General features: G+C 38.6%; 1 protein-coding gene across 1 annotated transcript in view; it reads right to left on the reverse strand.

Annotated features, from left to right (window-relative positions):
* LOC130265325 (fibrillin-2) overlaps positions 1-9,309 on the reverse strand; it is a 76,006-nt gene extending 66,697 nt beyond the window's left edge. Inside the window, exons 1-4 of the mRNA XM_056514345.1 lie at positions 8,586-9,309; positions 7,436-7,558; positions 2,052-2,204; positions 1,302-1,355 (exon numbers count right to left, since the gene is read on the reverse strand). Coding sequence (XP_056370320.1) covers positions 1,302-1,355; positions 2,052-2,204; positions 7,436-7,558; positions 8,586-8,682 — 427 coding nt within the window. The 5' untranslated portion in view covers positions 8,683-9,309. The remainder of the gene's footprint in view (positions 1-1,301; positions 1,356-2,051; positions 2,205-7,435; positions 7,559-8,585) is intronic.
* Positions 9,310-25,959: the final 16,650 nt, after the last annotated feature.

The following is a 25,959-nucleotide window of genomic DNA, read 5'->3' on the forward strand; positions in this document are numbered from 1 at the left end:
TATTTTCCCCGTCTCCAAAAGGACACATAACCTCTCTACCAGGCTGCATGCAAATTCTTATGGTAGGATGCTGCTTGTGCAACAGTATTACTGAATGCTGACATTATTTCCCTGAGATGGAGATATTCTTCAATGGGCCTTGTGTAATTCACTGAAAAGTAAACTGAGAGGATTTATATATTCCATGGATTTCAAATTATTCATACAAGCTTACAACACGTTAAGCAATGGAGAAAAAAATATGCAGATACTTACAGTACTGAAAAATCCCATAATTTAAGTGCTATTTTAAAATGTTATTTAGGCTATTACTAAATGTAATGATGGGAGTTCTTATTGTTCCTGCTGCATAGAATAGGAGCTTTAATGCTGACAAGGATAATTATTAACACATCAGACAAATACCTAACAATAAATTTTATGTTCCTATATTCTCCTATTCCTTCTTCAAACCATTTTACTTATTTGGAAGCTGCAGCATGCTTTGCCCCTACTTCAGACCTGGCTCAGCCATTATTTTTTAAAATCCCTGTCTCTGTGGTACTAGAAAAAGGATCTGGAGCTTTACAGTTCCCAATACTAAATGCAAGTGGTCACTCTTAGGACTTTTTTTCATAAGGATATGGTTTTTTCAGTTAAGCTGCCTTCCAATTTTTAACTCTACAGAGAAACAATCTGTCCATGGAAATGCTCCATGAGTGAACACTGGATCTGGAGTGAAAAACTGCTCTATTACTATCCCAGCTGACTGAAAGATCAACTGCAAATACAAGTGACTCCTGTCAAATGAGGGACAACTGTTTTATGCCAGTCTGAAAAAATATCTAATCTCAAAAAAAAGACACCAACCAAATAAACCACTTAAGTCAGAACTCTGAAAGTGATTACGTTTTTTTCCTAGATAAGGTCAGGCAAAATCCACTGTTCCAGTCTTTTCTCTAGACAACATTCAAATATTTTGCTTCAAGAATTAAAATACTAAAACCAGTATATTAATCTTGGGATTAAAAGCTCCACTCTAATATGTTATCGAAAAATAAAATTTTGAGGATTTTTTTAAAATTTTGAATCATTGTCCTGGGGTGACTTTATGAAGCTGAATTGTTAAATTGTTAAATTGTTAACTGCTTTGTTAAATAAACAATTTTTTATACTTTTCTCAAAAGAAGTTTACCTCCCAAACCAGTTGGGGGAGAGGCCACTTAAATTTACATTCTAGAAAAAAAAGACTTCAGAAATTTCCTCCCAAGGTTTGCCCTAAACCATGACAATCACATATATTAAAAAAATATGCAACATACCTCTTCCATCAACAGTAATACCTATTCCACTGCTACACAGGCCATGGAACTCAGCTGCTCAGTTGAGGTGGAGATGTTGGGGAAAAGAAAATGTTATTTCCAGTATTTCACCTTCTATCATCCTAAACAAAATCCACATTATTATTTTTTTCCTAAGTGATTTTTCTACAACATAACTAATGAAATGCCAATGTTTACATGAAATAACTATTTCTAGATAATTCAGTTAAATCTGTCAGGTAGACTGCATGCTGAACTTTCATGTATATATACAAAACCAAAATTAGATGACCAGAGTTAAACACTCAGTTGATTTCTTTACAATCTTGACACAGCTGTCCTCTCAATTTATTGCTTTTAATCACAGTCGGTTTTACTTGGTTTTTTCTAAATAGTTTTCTGCTGCTTCAGAAAACAATACTAAATGGAAATTCTGTCCAAGATGCATCACCTCAGCTCTACAGTCAAGCATTTTTTTTTTTTAATTAATCCCCAGGCTTACTTAAAGAATTGATTCTTATAAAATTAAATATAGATTTCTAGAAATAATATGAGCCTGCTCTTTTAAACTGGACTGACAGGACTAGAAAATGTACAGATTCATTAAAGAATTCTGCTTATTCTCTTGCAATTATTACTTATACTATTTACTTACCTTGTGGAGTCTTCTTTAAGGCATGAAATAAATCAACAATGTGACCTCAGCAAGATTTTTTTTGTTTGAAGTCTGTATGAAACACAAAATCTTACCTGAGTTCTTAGCAGGGCAGGGATGACACGGCTCTCCAAAACCATAGTCAGGGTTGGCACAGCAGCATTCAGACTTTGTCACAGCACCAGGGAAGGGACGGACACACAGCCCTGTCCTGATGCCGCCATAGCACGTGCTACGCACGTGAGTGTCTGAAGAAAAGGACAAGGGAAGAAGTAATAATTCTTAGGCTGAGAGTGAAGTGTATGATTGCTTTCCCAAAAGCTCAAACCCCCTATTTCTGGTCAGCAAAAAGGTCACACTGGCTACATCTGCACTGCCTTAATAATACTGAGGGCATCAAGACCAATTCTCAGCCTGGTTACATCCTGGGGCTTTCTCCAGAGCACACTTTCAAACCACCTAAAGCAGGATTTTGGGAGTAAATTCTGAGGTATTCCAGAGGAGCCAGCAAAGGTGACCCACACCTCGAAGCAGCTCTGTAAATCCATCTGCAAATATCCCAGTAAGAAACAGAGAATGGCCTGGATCAGCATGTGGTGGCTGATTCTTCCCTTTGGAAAGTACCACAGACATCTCTGACTTCCAAAATGGTTCCTCAGGCAGGATAACTCACCAGCAGCCCAGGGCTGGTAATAGGGGAGAATACCTGCTTCTGAAAGGAGGAGCATGGTCTCCAGCTGTATTTACAAAACCATGAACAGAAATGCAATTTTAGCAGATCATTCAGACCAGCATTTATGTGACATGACCATCTTAATAGGTTTATACACAAACAGGCACCAGTGCTGGATTAGCACACCAAAGAGGCCCCAAAATCTAGCTGGGAACAGCAACCTAGCAAATCTTACACACAACAGTGAGGAAAGCAGTGCTACTGCACAGACTATAAGGAACCTCAGGGGGTTTGTGATTAAAAACCCACCCTGGAAGCTGAAGTGCCATCCCTGGGGAGAGGGCTGGAACTGATGGCCTGGATAAACCACCACTTATCACACAAACAAAACACAGAACACCTGAAAGGTTCTTCAACCCCAAAAAGCATGCCTAAAAAAGACAGCAGGAAAATAATACAGGCCAACCATATACCTGTAAGGCTCCCCATGTACATGCTGCCAGTCTTACAGCTGATTTAATCACATAAATCAATTTGACAGCCTTGACCAGTAAGATGCAGGAAGAAGCATCTTCCAAGACAGACCCTCCCTACCTATCTTGACAGGAATAATAATCTCCTATACTTATCCAAGAACTATGAGAATGTCTCTGAGACTCCTTTTTATGCATTTGTTTGGTGTTTTGTTGTAATTTTCTGATTTTGGTCTTTCTAAGATTCAATGCTTTTTCCCATATTTGCAATAGATAGTATTAGAAATCTTTTAAAAAGCATGTGATTGGACAGTCCTTCTAATAATGTGTAACTGAGAACTGCAGGATACAGACAGAGTAAATAGCCTTTACTTTTGACTCTTGTAACTCTATAGGCACTGTTATAACTGCAGAAATACTCTTTGTTTCAGGTATCTTTATGGGCCAGAACAGAACACAGCTTTAATTCATGCTCCTTGTCAGTGCCCCAGTAAAACCACCATGCATGTGGCCTGGACATGAGCCTGAGTGGACTCAGAAACTTAAATGGGTTTGAGGGAATCCAGACAGTTACTTGCTTGAAGTATGACCCCAAAACAACAAAGAGAAGTTGCATGAGAAGTTTTACAGTGAATGTTGAATATCCAGAGCCAATCCAAATAAGAACTGGCAATTCCTTATGTGTCCTGTCGGCTCATTGAGTGTTGTAAGCTGGCTCCTGTGTAACATAAATGCCTGCACATAAATGTTTTCTCTTGCTTTTGGTGTACCATGGAACAGATAGTTCTGGAGCACAGCTAAATATGTCCTAGATTTTAGAGTTTTTTTCCTTGCCAAGAATCTAGGTGAAGCCAGTACAACTTGCTTGCACTTAACATCAGGAAAAGATTATGATGCTTGAAAACAGTCGAGGACTTTTGCACAAGAAATGTCTGCTCATTTACTTTGCAAAATAATTAGTGGCACTGCACCCTTTCCCTCTACCTCAGACAACTCCAGTTGCCACTCTTGACAAGTTCTGCCATGAACACAGGAACTTTCAACCACTGCCCTGCCACAGAAGTGGAGGCTTCCTCCTGGTTATGTGTCTGTGAGGGAATGAAGAAGAAAATCAAGGGAAGGAGATGGCACCAAGGGAAACTGCAGAGGGACAGAAGAACGGAAGGTGGGAAAGAAACACTCTGGAGGAAGGTCTTCAAAGATGCGGAGCGTGGGAAGTAGCTGGAGGAAGCTACAGATGTACTGAGCAACTGCTATGCACAAGAGAGCAAGTGCTTCAGCATACATCAGTGCTTTAGAGAAGTGACACAGAGAACTTGGGGACAGTTTCATGCCTAGTTACAGGAAAACAGTCTGATCTACACAGTCAGTGATTCACTAAGCCTGTGAAGGATGAAGAACCAAGCTGTCTCTCCACAAGCAGAACAGCAACTGTATGACACACCCACTTTGGGCTGTGCTACAAGAATGAGAAGGACAGGCACTTCTTTGTGGATGATTCACCTGCTGCTCAGGATCTCCATTTCACAACAGTTCTGAGTCTGTACCTTACTGATGAACCTGTGCTGCTCCCCATGTTTAGTCTGATTAGCCTTTGGCTGCTCATTTCAGAGCACCAAGAATTTACTTTGTGCCTTAGATCAGAGATTAGCATTGCTGCTGCTGTACCTGTGTACCTGTTTATGGGACTCTCCACTCTTTCCCAAGGCACAGCACTTCTACACTCTTAAATTTAGCACTGTAGCACTTCAATACCTACAAAAATGATCATCACCATGTTTGTGGTCAGTATCAGGTGGACCAGTGCTTGATCCATATTCACTGTCCCATCCAGGAGCCTCAGAAGGACAAATCAGGCTTATGACACTTTTCCATTTGGCTCTACAAAGTCACCAGGGTAAAACAAAGCTGAGTTGCTGTGTCCTGAATGACTCTGGCTGTGGGCAGAGGTAATTAGAGGTGTCTCAGCAGAGAACAAACAGTGTGTGAAGCTGGAGCCACAGCTCAGCACAAGTTCTGAGGTGATACACGCTCACACACAGAGCCAGCTGAGGTGTCCAAGCATGGAGCTGCAGTTGGAAGTACAGCCAAACCTAAAAAGCCTGCAAATATTCAAATATTGCAAGTTTGGCTCCAAGTATTTATCTAACTGTTCCATGACTCTGTAACTGTTCCTTTTCCAAGCATTTGTTCCCCTTTGCTGTACCTTTTTCAATCTTGTATAACGTTCTGCGATTGACTCAGCCATACTTAAAAATACTAAGTAAAACAGCATTTTTTTAAAAGTGTACTCCCACCAGGATCAAGGTCATTATTCAGAAGTAAAACAGAGCTCAGAGAAAGAGGGGGACAGCTGGACTGTGGGCTCTTAGATTTTATATTCCTTGCTAGTTACCTAGCAGACTTGTGGAAATGCTCTTACAAGATATCCAATTTAAGTTATTAATTTTCAAACTACCAATGATCTTCTAGCAGCCAGAAAGTCTGAAAAATATTATTTAGGTCATGCAATATATGAAATAGAATAGCACAAAATTCCTGTAGTTAACACAGCATGTGGGTTATATATAAACACACATACACAATTCTGAACAGTGGAGTGGCTTGGAAATTCTATTCTCAAGTCATGTGTCAGGATATTTTGTTATGCAGTATTTGAAATTTCCTACGCTACATTATGGCTAGAATAATTACATCATCTTTTTAAAATGAATTTTCCAACTAGATCGTGATTCTGCTTTATGATTTTTTTGTCCTATGAAGGGTACTTCCTGTTGAAAATGTAAACATTTATGGTAAACCTTAAAGCTGTGTAACACATAATTTCTAAATAAATGGTGTTCACAGGTGATGGCCAACCTGTCAAGTCCTTTGCTGCAAGAACTGTGGCAACATTAGGTAATTGAAAGCACAGAAAATTGAGTACTGTATTGATTCTTTGCAGCTGTATCACTGACAGGGGTAAAGATGAGGCCAACTTGGAACACAAAAAAGGTACTGAACAGCCTGTACTCAAATCTGGTTTTCTTGGTGGGCCTCTGAGCAATGAAATTCCAATATTTAAAACAGTACACCAGCCTTTTCTCATTGTTTAACTTCTCATTGCTTTTCTCCAAATTTTTAATAAACCAGAAGAAAACAACTCAGCTACCACACAGGAGGGAACACAACTTGCTTTTGTTGGTTCAATCTTTAGCACAGTTTTGCTTACTACAACATTTAATTTATTTAAAACAACAAAATTTGGGTTCCAACTGAGAGACTGAAATTGTGTTTTAGCTTTCTTTGAGCCTATGTTTTTAAGACAGCCTCAGTTTTTATCCTGCATTTTAAAGCTGAAGTGGTAACAGAAGGAGCTAGCTTGTGCTGGCATTGGTAGAAACACTTGTCCTACATTTTGTTTTGAAGAATTTTGAACTTTTGCACCATCTGAAATGTTATTTCAAATGAGCTGGTAACAGCAACATTTAGTGTGTCCCATCCCTTTGGTGTGAGAACCTCCAAGCACTGTGATGCAGTCTGTTTTTCCTTTATCTGGAAATATGCTGGTAAGGCAAAGGCAGAAAAACATCCATGAGTCCATCAGCAACAACAGTCACAGCACTGATTAAATAATATGATTATTGTAGAGTCTCTGGTCACTAACGTGCCTGATGACAGACACATAAAGGAGCTGGGGAAGGAGAAATTTAGGGGATATAGAATTGATGCTCTGGTACTCAGAGGGAGAAGATGGAATCTCCTGTGGATTAAATAAAGGAACTTTGCAGTATTGCAAAGTACACACAGTATCATAATTCTCAGAAATCCCTGTTAAATATTTATTCCTCTCCTCCCTCCTCATCAGCAATCAGCAGAGATCAAGGGATTGGATACTTCTTGCCCCCCACACTTCTTAATTCTTCATCAGCTTGAAAATTTTCCATTTTTTGTTCCACAAGCTCCCTGAAGATATGCTAGAGCTCCTAGCAGAGCTTAGTGAAAAATCTCTTAAATACTAATCAGAACCATTTGAGAGGATAAGAGGCTGATTACATGAAAATATACTTTTTATCATCAGACTAGAAAGAGTGTCTCAAAACCAAAAGAAGATGCCAGGAAGAGTAAGCACTTTAAGCTTACTTTTATATGAGTAACAGGTAAATAAGAGGTAGTGTCTCTTCAGTTCCACAGAGGAAATGAATTTTTTTTTCTTCTAACAATAGGATAAGGGGATTGCATCTTGTTTGTGGTTTGATGTCAACTTTATTTAGATGCAAATCATTTGATAAGTAATTAACCTGATCATCCCACTTGTTCTTCTGTGAAGAAAAAAAAAATAAATCTGACTTACCTACACACACACGACCATCAACTCCAACAACCAAGCCAGGTGGACAATCACATCGAAATGAGCCTTCAGTATTTATGCAGTGACCATTCATGCAAATTCCTGATGTCTGGCATTCATCAATATCTAAGAGGAGGCAAGACACTTCAGCAATCAATCTGTTTTTAAGCAATACTACAGCTAATAGTTTCAGAACATTATCATATTACTTTATGATAGCAGGTAGTAATATCCTTGCTTTATTTCTAATAAAGTTAATCCTGGAATAATCAAAATTCCAGCTGCACAAACAAACAAAAAAAAAAATCCCCAAAGCATGCAGAAGAACTGTAGGATTAGAGGTACTTCATATTCTCCATCAAGCAAAATCAATGATAAATTTTCCCCTTTGTCCATCCCATGATATTTTAATTTTGCTATACAGCATGGCTAAAGAGCACTAGACACAAAATATCCTTATGATGGTTAATTTCAGTTTCAAGTAATTTTAAGTGGTTGCCAATTTCTAAGCACAACTGCATGTTATTAAGAAAATCACAGCTAGTAGAAATGGCTCAACTTCAAATCAGAAGATTAAAAATTTAGAAAGATTTACTAGAAGTGGTTCAAGCCCAGACCTACCTCCGTGGGCAGCAAAAGATATCTTCAATTAGTTTGCTGAAACTGAAGCTAAATAAGACAGTATTCTTAAAATGTTCAAAGGAAGTTTTTAGTGACTGCACTTTATAAAGTTTACAATGTTGTGTGACCCATAAAATGACTCAAGTGCTATGCACTCTGAATAATGATGTGGAAAATGTGGTGGGGGGGGGGGTGTGGGGCTCATTAATGTAAAAATCTTTCAAACCTCTTAAATTTACCATACTGCTGCTCACTTTACCATTTCACAAAGGACCTGAATATTTTGATGCCTTTACAATGCTCCAAGACTTTTCAGAAGATTATTTATTGATGGCTGTGGCTTTCACAATGCTATTAAATACTTTTTTCAGTAAAGATCTGTTTCTAATCCAGACAGCTAAAGAAACCTACTTTAGTGAGCAGCAAGGTGTTATATGGCATTGAATCAATCCATGTGACCAGACTGCCATTCTTGCAGGGATGAACAGACAGGAAAAGCTGTTTTCAGTCAATATCCCCAAGTTTCACATACCAGTACAGTAACGTCCATCTGGAGCCAGGACAAATCCTGGTTTACAGATGCATTTAAAACTCCCATCTTCATTTATGCACATCCCATTCAAGCACATGTTTGTCGTGGCACACTCATCGTGGTCTACAAAACATTGCAAAGAAAACTGCTTTTAGCTTCTCACCCTCCAGAAGACAAAGCAGTGAAAATAATCAATCAGGACTGGTGTGGAATATTTCTTCACTCAAAGATTGGTTTCTAATCATAACTCAGAGTATCTCAAGAGTTTTCACTCCACAGAAAAATCACCAATTTTTTTTTGCATGTTGTGATCAGTTGCTTTACATATCTCAGCAGGCTGTGTATTCAAGGAGAGGGTGTGTCCTTCTTTCATACATGAAAGGATAAAAAGCTTCCATAGCCTGAGAGAATTAAGCTTGTTGTTTACCTAGCAGGGTTTTTTTCTTGACACCATGCAGTCAAAAACAGGTATTTTCTTCAGCAATGCTGATTTATGGATCATTTGCTGTGAAGCTTTACGGAAAAACATTATTCTTAGGACTCTTGAGAAGAGATGCAGTTTCAAAAACAAAAATTACCCCAAATTTTCTTTGAAATCATATGGTTCTGTATGATAACTATTTGAATGAAGGGCTTCTAAGTTCACAGTATTTCAAGAAAGGTAATCTTCAATGATCCTTACCTGCAGTATGAAGTACAATTTCTAGAACCAACAAGCTAATGCCTGCCCCATTTTTCAGAAGAGTCCTTACCCACACAGTTTTTTCCATTTGTAGTCAGCTCAAACCCAGCATTGCAAATGCACTGGAAGCTTCCCTCAGTGTTCACACACCGGCCATTCTTACAGAGAACACCATTCTGAACACACTCATCGATGTCTAAGGGGAACAAAAAAACAAACCAAGCCAAACAAACGAAATCCAACAGAAACAGAGAACTACAGTAAGATAAAAATGCATTTAGAGACAATTATTGCTTTGAAAAACACTGGCAAGTCAATTAACCATTACTTAGTAAAAACTTCATGAGTTAGTTAAGAAATTAGTCTCCTTGGATCAAGGAAAAATATTATTCTTACAGAGGTGTACAGTAAATGCAACATTTTGTGATGCTTTGCAATTCTTTTTGAATTTTTGAATACTTTTAAAAACCTACTCACACTTTCATCTGCACACATACACAAAAAAGCACCTGTCATTCAGTTTGGTTTGGGTTTTTTTTGTTGTTTTTTTCAAGAACTCCTGTCTGGGCAATTCCCTGGTTGGATATTCCAGAATAATGGATAAATATTAAAAGACAACAACAGAACAAATGAGGCAGCAGCCTGGATCTAGGATACAAATTGATTTAACACTGGGATTTACTGAAAATGCACTCTTATTTCTTAAATTCAAACAGAGTCTGAGGCAAGGGGTCAGAACATCTGCAATGCCAGCAGACATGGAGCAGTTTTCTTACCAATGCAGGCTTGCTTGGTAGGAGTTCTCTGGAAACCTGCGTGGCACTTGCAGTAATAGGAACCAGGTGTGTTGACACAGTCCCCATTGGAGCAGGGGTTTGATGTGCACTCATCAACATCTGCTGGCAGCACACAGAAGCATTAGTGACTTCACAACATCTACAGCATTCCCCCTCCCCAAGTCTGGAAGCTTCTGAGTGAAAAAGATGGTAACTAGCAGCCAAATGCTAAATAGAAAAGCCTGTTCTTGGTGGAAAATCACTTTGTTGGGAACACTGGGCTGTTCTTGGTTCAGCTAGAAAGGCATTTGTAAGAAGTGAAGTGGCACTGCATCATTTGTAAGCATCTTGAGAGCAACAGAAAACTGTTTTCTTGAGCATCTTGAGATCTGGTGGTTGCCTTAATGGTTGACTTAATATGACCCAGTTTCATTTAACTCAATGACCATTTATACTCCTTCAGAATAAAACCAATACTAATCAAAATAGGCACTTTGAAATGAAAGCAAAGCATGGCATCCAAAAACTACCCCTATTACTTTACAGGTTTGTTGTAAAAAAGTGAGGAGGGGCTGCACACCAGCAGGAGGGATTCTTAATGAGACCACAGTCTCATTAACCACATCTCAATTATTTATGCTTCACTGCATCCTCAACCCCAGTCTTTGCACTGAATAATGCCAGATTTAACCTAACCCTTTTCTATAATGTACCTTACTCTCCTTTCCAAAAGTTTTGGGTACCTGGGTGCAACAAAACACATTTTAACCAATTTAAATGTCAGCTAACTGCTCAGAAAAAACTTTTATTTGACACAGCACTCTGAAAACTTCGACAGTTATTTTCAAGAACCCTTCCCAAACTTGATGCCCAGTAGTTACCAGTGAGTCAGATGTGTCTCTGGCTCACAACAGCTATTCCCAGATCTAAAATAACTGATTTTCACCCCATTATATTTCTGTACACCCTCCAGGATCCTTGCCCAGTGTAATCCAGGGAGCAGAGTGGGTGTATCCTACTGGTCTGGCAGAGCAGGACTGCTGGTTTAGACCCCACTGCAGCTCCTAAAGGATGACCTAAGCAACTACTCTCTGTTAGAGCTCAGGTTACAGGTGACAAATGGATCCCTTGATGAAATACCCCATTTCTTTATCAGTAACTTCTGCTAATTTGACTTTTTCCCCCAGCAAGGCCCTTCATTTCATTTACAATGTATTGTAATTACTCATCTCTTCATTTAGACAGGGTTTTAACACCACAAAGCCAGTGGTGATTTGCAGGAGTTTCTGGCATCTGGCTGAAAGCTGCCATAAGAAGCTCTGAAGCCACTGTTGATCAGTTCCTAACAAGGTTGATTTCACCATGCATTTCCCAGTGTGTGCTTCCAGAAATACCAAGAAAATCCCAGGGCAATTTTTGTGATCATTTCCGCTCACTCTTTATCAAATCTGGCTCTCCAACTTCACTCATTACATCTTGGGAATACTGGGATGTGACCAGAAATTGAAATAATGTTTATGTTCACTTTCTAGAAAGTGTTGTTCCACAAACAACTTAACATAAAAGATGGCAAAAGGTTACTTTTGTTCTAATTTAATCATAAATGAGACCACATATTTAACAGGAATTACTCTGCTAATGAACACAAAGTCCAAACCAGGAGCATCAGCATGCATAAAGAGATCTGTGTTTACACAAGTCACTAAAATATGCTGGTTTACAGCACTCTTGGTGCCCAGACACAATCTGTGTAAACAGCTGAATGAATAAAGGAAAAGCAAATACCTCCCCTCCCAAGTAATTAGCTCATTCACATTTACATACCTGCTGATCACACCACCACTAGAGTAAAACCACAAGAATTGAGACAAGATAAAGAAAAGAGGAATTCAGGGTGTTAAACACAGAGGTAACTGAGTTTTTGCATGCCAGTCTGTGTCACTGTAGTAGTTCCCTGCCCTCATGTTTCTCTGCCATGCCTGGATGTTGGGATGCTCCTTGTCATGAGTGGGATGGTTTTTCACGAGAGGTGATTTTTCCTCAGTGCTCAGCTGATATGGGAAGGGGTCAAGGACCCTTTAGAACAAAGTCCTCAGCTACCAACAGAACATCAAACTCTGAATCACATCTTGACAATAATTTTTTGTCAAGTTTCCTTATTCAAATTACTTTACTTGTATTTATATTTTGCTTTATTATAAGTGAGCACAGAGGGAACTTACAAATACTTCATAGAGTACTCATCTATTTTGTTTAGTTTTCCTGCAGAGAATGACATTTAGGACCTTCTCTATTACAGGCTTCAACTAGCTTCAAAAAAAAAGCCCATGTTCATGCTAGAAAGGATCTGTCTGTAATTTTATAAACTCTGCAGCAGGAATGCAGAGTTTCTCTATCTGACTTAAGCTTTGAAAATCCTTCCAAAGCCACGTGCATCACATGACTTCCACATGCATCTTAAAATGCTCTTATTTTTATAAGCTCTTGATAACTGAGGGAAATGGCAAATGTGTGTTAGTATAAAGGAGTTGTTGGCTTTGAGTTTGCATTGAAAGCATGCATATTCCAGAAATATAAACAGGAAACATCTGAGACAGAGATATTTAACCCATTTATTCTGTCTCCCCCTTCATTGTAAAATATTTGTCTTTCAGCACTTGCCTCACACACATCTCCATTCTCAGTTTTTCATCTCTAACAATAGTCAGAACTCTCCCAGGCACAGTAGGAAACTTCCAAAACCCCCCCTTAAAAGACTCATTGCAATGATTCTGGAGACAAATCACTAAATTTTAAATAGGGATATTTGTATTGACAAGACAATTAAAATTCAACACAGCACACCTATAGGTTTGCTCCCATTTTTTATGAATCTCTACAGTTTTATCCAGAGTCTTTATAAGCAGAAATGACTAAGGAAAGGTAATAAAATTAAAGCTGCCTATTTTGGAGAAAAGGACTGACCATTCTGAGTCAGAACACTTAGGACACTCATGGTCTTTGGCCCATCAGGCATGTTCTGTTGTGAGAAGAGCATAAAGCAAGTTTAGGTCAGAGAACAATGAGTAACATCATAGTTTTTTGGTTTGGTAGGATTAATCTTGAAACAGGACTTTTCTTTCACTCCATAGAAAAATATATAACTATTTCTGGATCCTTAATTTATTGCTTTGAGAGCAGGCAGACAGAGAAGTACAAAGTAATGTTCATTTATGTGCCATTAACCCTGTTTCAAATACCCCAAGACTATGCTTCCAGTAATAGAGAAATATTTAACTTAGATTCAAGCAAGTCTTTAAATTCATTTAATATGCATCAGCACACACAAGAAATTCTTTTACTTAAGTTCCTGCCTGTATTTCCAAGAAACTTTCTGTGTAATTTGCAGCAACTACTGTTCATAAATCCCAAATTCAGTGGGGAGTTTAAGATACTTTGGCTAATTCTTCATAACACAATTAGAGAATAACATGAAACAAAGCTGTGTTATTTATAGAGTTCACAGAGTTATTTATAATTCATAGAGTTCACTCTCTTATAAAACATCTTCTGAATTTAAGCAGCTATTTAAAAGGCAAACCACTGCAGAGCTGAAATTAGTAACAACTGATTCATTTAATGCAGGAAAAAAACTGGGAAAATTATACTTATAATTATTTTAAGGCATTTTAGGGGTCTTTTGCCACGATTTTAATGTGGGAAAGCAGTGTAGCTGGCACTACATCTTCAGCTTTTGTTAAATTAATTGAAATTTTTGTTTTGATCCCAGTGCATCCAAATTTGTCCCTGTTTTCAGTCTACTCTTTTACGCTGAGGCAAGCATTGCAAAGTTAAGATTAAGTTCCTTAAGTGAATACAGATTTTTTTCTGGGCACATACCTGTACACTAGAGAATTAACCAGGTCAACTTTTTTTTTTTTTTCCTCAATGCAGCAATTAACCAAACCTCACAGTTTTCTGGCACCTGGACTCCAAACTGAAAACTAGATACAATTTCACTACTATCACAAACCTGGACTAGAAGGGGAACTGCCAAGCAAGTGTAACCCCACAGAAGAGACAGGGACAGAATGACAGCCCCATTACCAAGAATACATTGTGATTTTCTGTCCCAGCACCCAGATATGTAAAGCTGATGGGCCTTTCCAACCACAGATTACTGCCATACTCCAATGACAACTGAAAACCTAAAAACTTTAAGTTCTTATAGTTCTGCTTGCTACAACCCATGTGCTTCAGATGTCATTTTCACCTTGACCCCCAAGTAATGAAAATATGAACTCAAGATGTGAACTAGATTTTAAAAAGATAAGATAGTCCAAGATGCCAGATAATCCCTGAGTGTCAAGGTCCAGTAGAGTTGAAAATATTGATTCCAGTGATGCTAAATCTGCTGTAAAAATGAGCCAGGGCTCTCCATACTCCATAAAGAACAGCTGTGTAAGACAGACATCCCTAAACTCCTACTCCCCAAAATTCACAATGTGATTATGGCTCCTTAGAACCAAGAATGCAGCAAGACATTAAAGCCTGTTGAACTTCCCAGTCAGAGATCAGAGGTACAGAAAACTCTCACCCAAATAAAAAAGCTAAAAAAATTCAAGCTTGCCATGTCATAAAGAAGAAGAATTATATCAGCCTTCAAGTACAAAAAAGTGAAATGAAGAAGGTACTGAACTGCTTTCCTTGTATAGTGAGGATAAGACAAGAAATAATAATAAGGTGATTTTTTTGCAAATGTAGTGTTTAAATTAGATTAGATGCTCTAAAAACTTTTTGGATATTTGACTATGGGAGCAGAGCAACTGCTTGGGAATGTGGTGGACCCCCTGTTAACTGAGTTTTCTTAAAATGAGTTCATGTTGTTAAAGTTAGCATTCTGTATTTTCATATGAAATGTAAATTTAACCAAAAGTTAATTAATGCAATTTTAAAATTATTTTATCTCTTTCAAATTGCCATAATCCTGATAAGGAGCCAAAACATAAATTCTACCTTTCATCATCTTGATCATAACAATACTACATCCCAAAAGTGGAGCTTTGTGAGCCTAACAAAAGAGAAAATTAAGCAGAACTTATTTTACTGAATGTGACAAAAATGTGCAATAGCCTTTAAGTACAGCAATAGGAATACTAAATATCAGTATCTACAATTAAAGACCTTCTTTTTCTTTGCAAGAAAACAGATTGCTCTCATATAAAATTGAAAATAACCACGGTCTTTGCACTCTCTCTGAAGACCTGTATCATTAAAATTAATATTATTTATTCTTGGAAAAGAGCCTGGATTTTAAGATGAAGAATATTAGAGTGATTGATTTTGAAATGTGCACTCACCAATGCAATCCCCATTTGCATCCTGCTTATATCCCATGTTGCATTCACATCTGTAACTAGAGGGGGTTGGTATACAACGTCCATTCAAACACAGGTTGGGATGGTGCTTGCAGTTGTCTATTGTCTGATTGAGTATTGCTAATATAAAAAAATCAGAATGAGAGGCAAATATTCAGATTTTCAAATGGAAGTAAATATGAGTATTACACTTGGCTTCAGAAAGGATGCTATCAGGTGCACAAACACATAAAAAAAAAACCTTTCCAAAGCATTATCTGTTGACCTGGCAGCAAACTAACAACAACAAAACAGTTCTTGGAAATAAAAACCACTTTAGACAAACATTCCTAAATATGGTTTACCATTTCTGTCTATGGCCTGATGAGCCTGTCAGTGAGCTCATGGGTAAACCAGGATTTGTGTGAAAGTCAAAGCAATTTTTGGTGTACCTGTCTTAATAACACTTCTTACATTTTATGATCTCTGTGGTTGTGATCCCAGAGATGTGTGTACACATGTCATAAGCCATGTTTGCATCCATGAGACTTCTGCCAGAAAATTACTCACCTTGGGCTTTCAGCCAAGGCAGTGTTTCTGCAGAGTAAGTAGGTTTTACAGTTGGAAGAGAAAATACAGAAGACAGTTTATTTTAAACCCTGGTTTTTTGAAAACACTTAGAAATGTGGAGTTTTATTAGTGCTGACAAAAACACCTCAACAGGAACACAAGCTCAGGGACTCTAACTGAAGTCAAGCAAAAGCCTCTACCTTTGAACTGTTGTTGAAAAAAGGGTTCCTGAACTTCCTGATGTATCAGCTGAGGTGTTTAAAACGTGCTTGAATAGCAAAGTCATTTTTAAGTGTTAAGAATATCGTATCCAGACTGAGCAGTGAAAATCAAGCAAAAACCAGAAGGGATACAAAAAATACAGAAAAACAAAAGCAGTGAAACAAGTCAGAAGGCAAGCACTTACTCAGCCCTGTAATGATCGGGCCGCTTCCAGTGGGACTGTGACCACCTGCTCCCAGCCCTGTTCCACCCACAGCTGGGGAGAATCCGTTGCTGCCTGGGATGGGGATGAAGCCTGCTCCTCTCGGTCCGAAGCCGTTCCCATTGCCCCCGGGAAGGAGCCCGTTCCCTGCTGCTCCGCCGCGCCGGGAGCCGCCGCGGGCAGGGGCCCCCTCTGTGCACAGCCTGCGGTGCTCGTCTGCCAGACAGGGGACAGAGAGCACAGAGCAGGTCAGCCTCTCACAGCCAGCCCAGGAGGGAGGCACAGCTCTCCCCGTGTGCTGCAAAAACCAGGATGGCAGCTCCTCATTTCCCCGATGCCGCACCGAACTCCACTTGGTTGTGGGCAGGGGGTGTTTGAGGAAGGACACAAGAAATAATAAAAAGGAATGCTGCAATTTAAGAATGTTTGTTCAACTGTTTGTTGAAAAAGTCTTGTTGATGAGTTGATAGCAGCATTATAACTCCCTGGGTTCTCAGAGGTGTTGATAAAGAAAATACCTTTCACTAGGAATGTGCATTATTACTCTCTGAGCAGAACTGAAAGAACAACTTAAAAACTGGTACATTCTAGTTCAAAGTAACCCAAAATGCAATGGAACAAGAGAACAGCTGCTCCTTTAAAGCAAAATTAACTATGGACCCTAAGAGTCATTTCCTCTTTGAGCCTGACCACAAAATCTTCCCCATTTCCCAAAAACTATTTCCAAAGTCAACAAAAGGACATTAAAGAAACAAGTGCCAAACAACCATGGACCAAAAGTAAAAATGGTTAACAGATGGCGATACCAGTATTAAAAACATGGAAATAAATAATAATGCAATCCATGACCACCTTTTTTTTTTTTCCTGTTTAGCCTACATTTTAAAGCAGTTTAAAACACCCCAGTGACCTCCACCCAAATGAACAGCAAGCAGGAGCAAACAAGGCAGCCAAACCAAGAGGGCACTCACCAGATCCTCTGGCAGGACACACCTCTGGAGCAGAGGCACTGGCCCAGCAGTGGCCAGGCTCACAGCAGCACTGCCTCCTGGTGAACCTCCCGGGCAGCTCCTGCGCACAGCGGCCGCTCGCAGTGCTGGAGAAGCAGCTGCCTGCTCTCTGGTCTGACAGCCAAGTTATAAACAAAAAAAAAACAAAAATAGTGACATGGATGCCGTTGTGGTTTTACCCTTCTTTCTTTTATATACTCTCTGTATCCTTTACACATGTACTTGTAGGTTTGTAGCCTCATAATTGCAGCTTAGTTTCAACATTTTCCTAGGGAGAATGACAAAACAAGTTCCAGGATCCCTGTGCTATCTTGGTTTTCCTTAGAAACCAGGGCTGAAACCAGCTTTCCAAGACAGACTTCTGTAAGCAGGGCCTGGATCTCATCCTAAGAGAGGAGAATCTAGAAGGTGCTATAACTGGGGGAATTACTTCACCAGAAAGTTCCTAACTTGTCAGATATGGTAATTTTCAGAATTTATAAAAATTGTCACATGTTACACGGCAGGTGCATCTTCAGCCTTTTCTACCTGATGAATTTGTGTACTTGAGGATCCTCATATAAAGGCACCCTTCTTATCACCCTAATTTTGTCTGACTCGTATTTTTAGGGCCGGAGAAAAAGGCATCAGCATGAGCTCTTAAAGCTACTTTCCCTTGTTCACCTGAGGTAAGGATGAAAATGCTTTAAAAGTTGTATTAAAGAAAACACAAAACCAAAAAACCAACCAACCAACCAAAAACTCCTACAACATCCAACCGCACCCAATAATTATCTGACCCACATATTCCACACTGGATTTACTGCAGGATCATACAGGTGCAGTGGCATTAGCCTTGCATTATTCCACCATGCAATCCTAGAGTCTGCTCAATTCAACAGGAAATATGGATATGAAAGACAAAAAGCAATACAAACAAAAAAAAAATTAAAAAATTTATCATAAAATAGGGTTTATATATAAAAAACCCAATATATAAAAAACTTAATGTAGCAAGAGCAACACCAATAAATTAATTTAATTAATTTTTCCTTGGTTTAGATGTATCTAAATTAAAAAATGCTATTCAGTCTGTTCTGCTCAGTTGACTGAAAGTACAACAGATTATTTAGTAATGCCACATGAAAACTACTCTCCTTCAAGGCAGATGATCTTTTATTGACACAGTCCTGAATGCTGACTGCAAGTAAAGCTCAATTAATTTGAAAATACATGGTCTGAGCAGATCCTGATGCTTTGTTTGAAAGCAAATATTCATCTTAAACTAGTAAGAATAAAGTACTTTGTATTAAGGTTTACATTCTTCACTCTTCTCCTAAGTAAACAAAAAAATTACACTTCTAGAGTATTTGAATTATACTCTAATATGATAGAGCACAAGCCCTTTCAGACATATTTTCTTAGTAACATAAGGACCTGCCCTTTGCAGATTAGGGCATGTGATTTTTTCTACAGCAGTCACATTTTGGGAGCTGACTTTAAAAATTAAATTATAAAATATGCCCAAATCCACAGAAATTTTTATCATATTGGAAATCAAAGGTTTTCAGTATTCCTGAGCCTAGCCACAATGTATTCGAAGTTGGCACTCTTCAGATGAACCTGAATAACAGAAGGTGGCTACATTGTTAAAAAAATTATTAAATCACTTGTAGGTTTTGTGTTGCTACTTGCTGATATCATTTATCTCCAAGTCATAAGCCTCTTCAGAATTCATATCCCTTCCCCACTATGAGAACAAAGAGCTCTGAGACACCTGAAATAAGAACCACATGAGATCTAGAGAATACATTACTGCGAGCAATTGTTAAGGTTTTTTACACGTGGTGTGCAGTATTTATAGTTAATTGATCAGAATGGTTTAAATCACGTACTTGACACATGCACCTATGTATAAGAAATCAAGACAAGTGGAAATAAGCAAAAATGCTATTTGATAAATAAATAAATTAGCTATTTAATGGCTGTTAAATAAACTGTCTTGTAAAAGATGCAATCTGTTGAAATCTAACACTGTTTTCTTCATTATCTGTTTCTGACAAATTAGTGGCACATCAGCATATGCTGCTTAATGCTGTTTTGAGTTTATGTTTGTGCCTTATGTGGACCACTAAAGGTTAAATTAACCTGTGTGAGGTGGGATTTGAAGCACCAAATAGGGATAAATATTTGCTCCTTTAAAAGCAAAGTGAGCTTAACTTTTGGGCTCATCAGATACAGATTTGAGAAACAAATATAATTAACAATTCCTACATTTGCCTGGACAACAGAGTGAGGCCCTGGGGCAGGGGGAATGCCAGATAGCTGGAGCACCTACCTGGAGTGCAGGATCCATCCACAGATGAGACAAAACCCCGTGGGCAGATGCAGAAATAACTCCCCACAGTGTTGGAGCAAGCACCACCCTCACAAATCCCTGGGATGACACTGCATTCATCAATATCTACCCAAAAAGGAAAGGACATGGGATAATTAGCAGAGCACTTGTACATACTGCATTTAAAAAGGGAAAGAGAGCTTTTCTGAAATTATTATTCAGCTCTGAATAAAATATTGCTGGTGCTTGCTTACTGAAAAGAGTTTTGTTTGCCACCTGTTGGAGGTTTTCCTTATAGATGAGTGTTTAACACTACAAGTCACAGAGTACACCTGAGCAGGCTGAGATTTCCTCCTCCTGAATGACTCAGTGCCACCTCTGAGAAGCACAGAACTGGAATGCCAAAATAAACATCCTGCTTCCAGGCTGAAGGCAGAAGGATGGCACAGCAGCCAGCCAGGACATCTCTGGTCTTCCTGTGACCACACAAATATTGCTCATGAGATCTGACTGCTTTCTGGCCCCATAACACTCCAGCTGCAAGAAAGAACTTTGGCCAAGCCCTTCAAACGCAAACAAACCTTTTGGTGCATCCAAGTATTTCTGCTGACAGTGCCACAGCAGTGGTGCCACCTGAACACCAAGGCAATTTGGTGTGTAAATATGTATAAAGTGAGATGTCACCAGGCTGATAAATGAGCTGCTCTGTGTAACAGGGGGCTGCCAAATTCCAGACCAGCTGTCCAACAGTGCAAAGCCCATCAGAGCAGTGAGTAGGGGAGTTTGTAGCTGGCAAGTGAAGGAAGTTTTCCACCACTTCTGCAAAGCTGCAGGATGCAGACCATCCTTCCTAACTGGCTGCATGCATGGGAGTTGAACACTGCCTAGGGCTCTTGTCCAAGAATGACAGGAAGCTGGGAAGGTAAAAAAGCATCTTTCTAAAATCTAGGCAGTGGAAGGAAGACTCCACAGTCTTCTGAATGTGGACAGCAAAACCAATTAACATGGAGAAACCTGGTGGAAGAATAATTTATTTAACTTACTGGAGCAGTAACAAGTAATTGGATTTTTTGTTTCACTGGTTTTTGAGCCAAATCTCTGTCTCTACTTCCCCCTCCCTGGTTCTTGCAATTATTTCAAAATATTGCTATTACCTTTGACTGGAAATTCTGAGACTTCACCTCAGGAAGCCTAGTGAGGCTGATTGACAAAGTTACTCATTTTCTTCCCTTCCCCCACTCCAAAATGCATAAATTAATGGTCTCAGGGAAAATGCCCCAAAGATAAGCAAGAGGAGATGCTATGTTAAGGAGTGAATGGTTCCAGTGCTGCACACAGGATGGGATAGCCAGTCTCAATGTGAGAAACCATTTATTAAAAGTGTTACAAAAATTTTGTAGATTTATTACCCAGTGAGTTTCTGCCAAAAAGACCCAGCCTGGCTACCCACAATTCAAAATTCATGGCTTTTACTGCTAAGGAAAGCAGGGTTTTATAAATAACTGGATTACAAGTACCAGAAATGGGGCTTTCAACTGCTGAATTCTGGGAAAGACTTCCTTGAAAATAGTTTTAGTCTTGAAAATAAATATTAGAAAGTAGTAATACCTGGTAGGAACAAGTCTGAATAGCATACAGTCAAATGAAATTATACATTAAAGCAGGAAAATCTGAAATAGAACTGTTTCTTGTAACGGATTATTTCCATCTTGGTGCCACTTTTTTTTTTTTTTTAAGGCCTTAATCTGTTTCATAAAGTCTTAAGCTTTTGATATCCACAGTACATAGTAATGTATCTTTTTGGAAAAGCAACAGAGGCATCCTACCTCTTAAAGACTGTTAATTGTAAAGGGTATCACAACTAACTACACCTGTTTAGTGAGTATGATGTATTTGCTATTTGAGAAGAAAAAATAGAACACATTTATTAGATCCCTGGAACACAGTAAGTAATACTCCACCCCTTCTGTAAAGCAGCAAGCATAACTGGAAGTTTCTCTCTTCTCAGTTTCTCTACATCTAATTCTTCTCTGAATAACCCAAAGATATAAGTTCAGTTAACTCTGGGAGATAATAATATCCTAAAAATTAACAGCATTTCATTCCTAAAAAGACAGTGAAAACTCAGTATATTGTAAGTGGAGGATTTGGGGTTTTCTTTAAGACACCACATTGGTGCACTGGATATCTAAAATTTGATACAATACCTGTAATGGCCTTTCCCAAATTTTTTCAACTATTATGGTACAAAAAGCACAACATGGACATTCCTACTTATTCTAACAAGTGCTGTTGTTTCCAGGAATAACAACAGGAGAAAAAAAACTCCAACCCACAAAATACATCTGGATGCTCAGGGGCAGAGAGCATACAGGGGATCTCAAATCTCTCCTAAAATAGAAGAATTATTGTTATAGTTAAGAAGGTCTGAATAATTCTGGCAAGATTCCAGCCTCTGAACACTGAAGCCTGGACGGTTACTGTCTCCAGCCTGGACTTTGTTCTATGTAGCCAGTAAGTATGATTTGATCTGCTTTTCCAGACCTAAGAGAGGGAAAGGAGTGAGCAGAATACTCTATACCACATCATTTCTACACAATGTTTGTGACAAAAAAACCCCTCATTATAATAATGTAGTTGCTATTAAATAATTTCTCTGTGTACAGGTTCTGTTAACTCATAGGACACCAGTTTCTTACATCCTTACCAATGGCCCAACCTACACCCACAGACACAGATATATGGATACATATATATATATAATTAAAATTATGTAACTTCATTCAAATTGCCTGTCCTACTAACTGCAAGTGCAATTGTTTGAAGGACTGGCTATAGCTTTTTCCTACAGATTTAACCCTATAAATTTAGTTTCCTATAAATTTAAGAGATTATGAACACTTAATTAAGCACACAAATAAAAAAGCCAGAACAACACCATGGCTTATCTTTCATTCCCTGCTCCATCACTAGAGTAATGTAAGCATGGTATTATCCTGGAATAATTTTGGCTCTACCACCTTGGCTGTGAACTTTCCCAATGTTTTTCTTCCCCAGAAAAGATGGCACCAGCTGCAAGGAGAGGGCTGTTATTTGCCTAATTCTCTGTGGGGAGTTATCTGACTAGGGAAGCAGTGACCAGGGACTAATTAGTGTTTAACTAATTTAACTAATTAACTAAGTGGCAGGGGCTTAAAAGACAAAAAGCCAGAACATATGACCTGCTCTGCAGCAGACTGCCAACAACAGGAAATGAAGACCTGTTGATTAGTGAACCATGAAATAGCAAAATCAGGCTGCAGATGATGTTTCACTTCTATTATGCATTGTCCCATTAGCATCACAACTTTTTAAGAAGATCTATGTTAAAAATACATTCACCTTTTCCAGTGGATACTATCAAGTGCAGAATAATGTTTTCAACAATTACAGCTTTAGAAAAGTTAAAACAGAATGCAAAGAATGCTCTAAGTACTGTTTTCAGAAGAAAGGAAACATGTCTCTGAATACATTCTTTTGGCATCAAAAGAACCACAGTTAAGAAAATCAAAAAATCAAGTGCCCTTCTAACAAAATAGAATGGATTATAGGCATGGATAGATAGACAAGAGCTGCCTCTGAGAAACAGCCACAAACAGGTTATGAGTCTGTGGGTAAAAATCAGGGACTAGACCAATAAAGGACCTCTTGTACTAATTTGTGCAGAAAGCCAATGCAAGGAACTTTCTTTCCCCACCCCTCTCCCTCTCTTTCCTTTTTTCCTTCTTTTTCTCTTTCTTTTTCTCCCTTCCTTTCTCCCTCCCTCTCTCTTCTCTTTCACCCTACTCTGCATTTTAAAACCCCATGTGCTGATACCAGGAGGTCAGGGACAAACACACCAATTTCCATGCCAAATGTTTAATTTCCTAATACAATTTTTGAAGTTTTCAGGGACCTTCTGACTTTCACTGTTCCTTCTCAACCATGAGCATCTACATACCTGTCTGCTGCCTACCCTTTTAGGTGCTGAGTAGAAATTTAAAATAGTCCACACAAAAAAAACAAACATCAGAGAAACAGAAGAATGTGGAGAGCAGGACCAGAAAAAAAAACCTTCAGAATTTCAGATTTTTTTTTTTTACTTAATATTTCTTGCAACAACACTGGAAGCAACATTTTCACTGAAAAGACATTACTTTTAAACTGGCTATATTACTTAATTTTTCTGTGAATGTTGTACTGTAGGCAAATCTCAGTAAAACTCTGAGGGGGTGTTTGGCTACAAATCATGTATTTGTTTGTAAGTGAATACTGAGAATAATGTAGTTTGGTACCATAATTAAATTGCCAGCAAACAACAAGTCAAAGCCTTTAGTAAGAAACTCCTCTTATCAACACAATTTAAATGTGAAAACATCCACTGTTTGGGATGAAGTCTGAAGTTCTGGGTTCTTTCAAAGGCATGAACAAGTCTCTGAAATCAGTGAAGTCCTCAGCAAACTCACAAAAACTCAGCAATTTTCTTTCATATTATTTTAAGCTATAAGGGACTACTGCTCTTAATTGCATTGACACCTTTACTGAGTACATATGGTCTGTGTTTATTAAACTACACTTATTAAACCTGGTCTACTTAATTTTTCATTTAAAATAGAAGGGCATTTCCCTGGTATTTTTTACTTACCCAGAGTAATCAAAACTGCCACATATGCTTCCACTCTGGGCAAAAATAGTAGTCACAAGGCCAAAAATATCTACCTGAACTAGAATATATCTTTTAGAAAACAAAGAAAATTCTAGTAACTCAGCAGCAGTTATAGTTACTCACACACAGAGTTTTTATCAACAGTTCTGAATTTCCAAAGAGAATAATCACTGTTTTTTACCCACAAGAGTCAGAGAGAAAAAAATATCTAATGCAAAATAGGGATGCTGCAAAGTAGAAACAAAAAGCACAGTTCACAGTGATGTTATGCCTGTTCAGATCAGACACTACAAGTATTCAACAATTAAATAATGCTCATTACCAAAGTGCTCTAGTGCTCTGCAAAACCCCTTTCTAGGTATGCTCTACAGCATCACTTACCATCACATTTTTGTGTTGCCTCATTCTGTTTGTGGCCCACAGGACACTTGCACTCATATGAACCTACTGAATTAATGCAGTTTCCTCCTTGGCAGACTCCAGGGATAGCCTGGCACTCATCAACATCTGCAAACACAAAAAAAAGACCCAGATCTGACAACCTGACACAAAATACATAGTTACTTTCAGTAACTTCCTGTTGCATTTCATTAAGTTCTACTTCCATTACATAAACCAGCCCACGTTTCTGTCCATTTTTCATACAAAACTCTCCAATAGGACATTTCTCCTGGTTGGCTCCCTTAGTACCTGTACCATGAAATTACCATCCAGGTGTTTCAGCAATCTTCTGGAGCTGTTTGTTCCAGCTGTGTGGTGCCCTCAGGTAACATCTGGCAAGAATCTGGGACTCTTTTTCAGCTGGATGATCAAAGCCCTTACAAGGCACTGAAATTCCACCTGAGTTTGTGGATTATAGGGCTTCCTCAGTTTTTAATTCCTTCTGGTGCTGGTGCTATAGATAATCATATGGTATTTGCCTTGTCCAGTCACCTGCTTTTCCATTTAAGCAAGTAAAATTTCTCATAGTCCAGGAAGAAGGGAAGCACTTTTTGCAGGTTTGGGGGGTTTTGGGGCATTTTTAGCTCCTGAGTCCATGCTGATTTAGCCAGCATACTACTACACCCAAAATGCAACAGTTAGAATGCAAATGGATTAAGGACTTTATCAAAGGCATGGACTTTCCTAACATTTTTTTTAATTTTTGGGTTATTTCCCCTAAATAACCAGTGCTTGCAGCTTGTTTACTTGGAAATCAAACACTTCATGTCTGAAGTATTTTAAGGAGTGGGGGGCTGCACTGGGAGGTCTCCAGAGAGTCTTTCCAACCCTGATTATTCTGTGATTCTGTGAACCTTGACATGACTTAGCAACATCTAGAAGGAAGATGGTTCCAGCATTTATTGATACACAGCCCACCCAGAGGCTCCCTACTGAGTAAAACATGTGGTGTTTGTCTTCTGACCCTGGGGCCTCAAAATGCATTTATCACACACAGCATGCCTGTGCCTTTTGTCCCTTATTAACACTTAATTTAAGTTTCCTGTCTCAGCAGATCAGTTGTTAAAAATCCACAGTGTGTCTGACACTGTTTTAAAAACGAAGATGTCAAGGAATGGTGAAATAATGGCAGCA

Source organism: Oenanthe melanoleuca, chromosome Z (genome assembly GCF_029582105.1).
Source record: "Oenanthe melanoleuca isolate GR-GAL-2019-014 chromosome Z, OMel1.0, whole genome shotgun sequence".
Lineage (NCBI taxonomy): Eukaryota > Metazoa > Chordata > Aves > Passeriformes > Muscicapidae > Oenanthe > Oenanthe melanoleuca.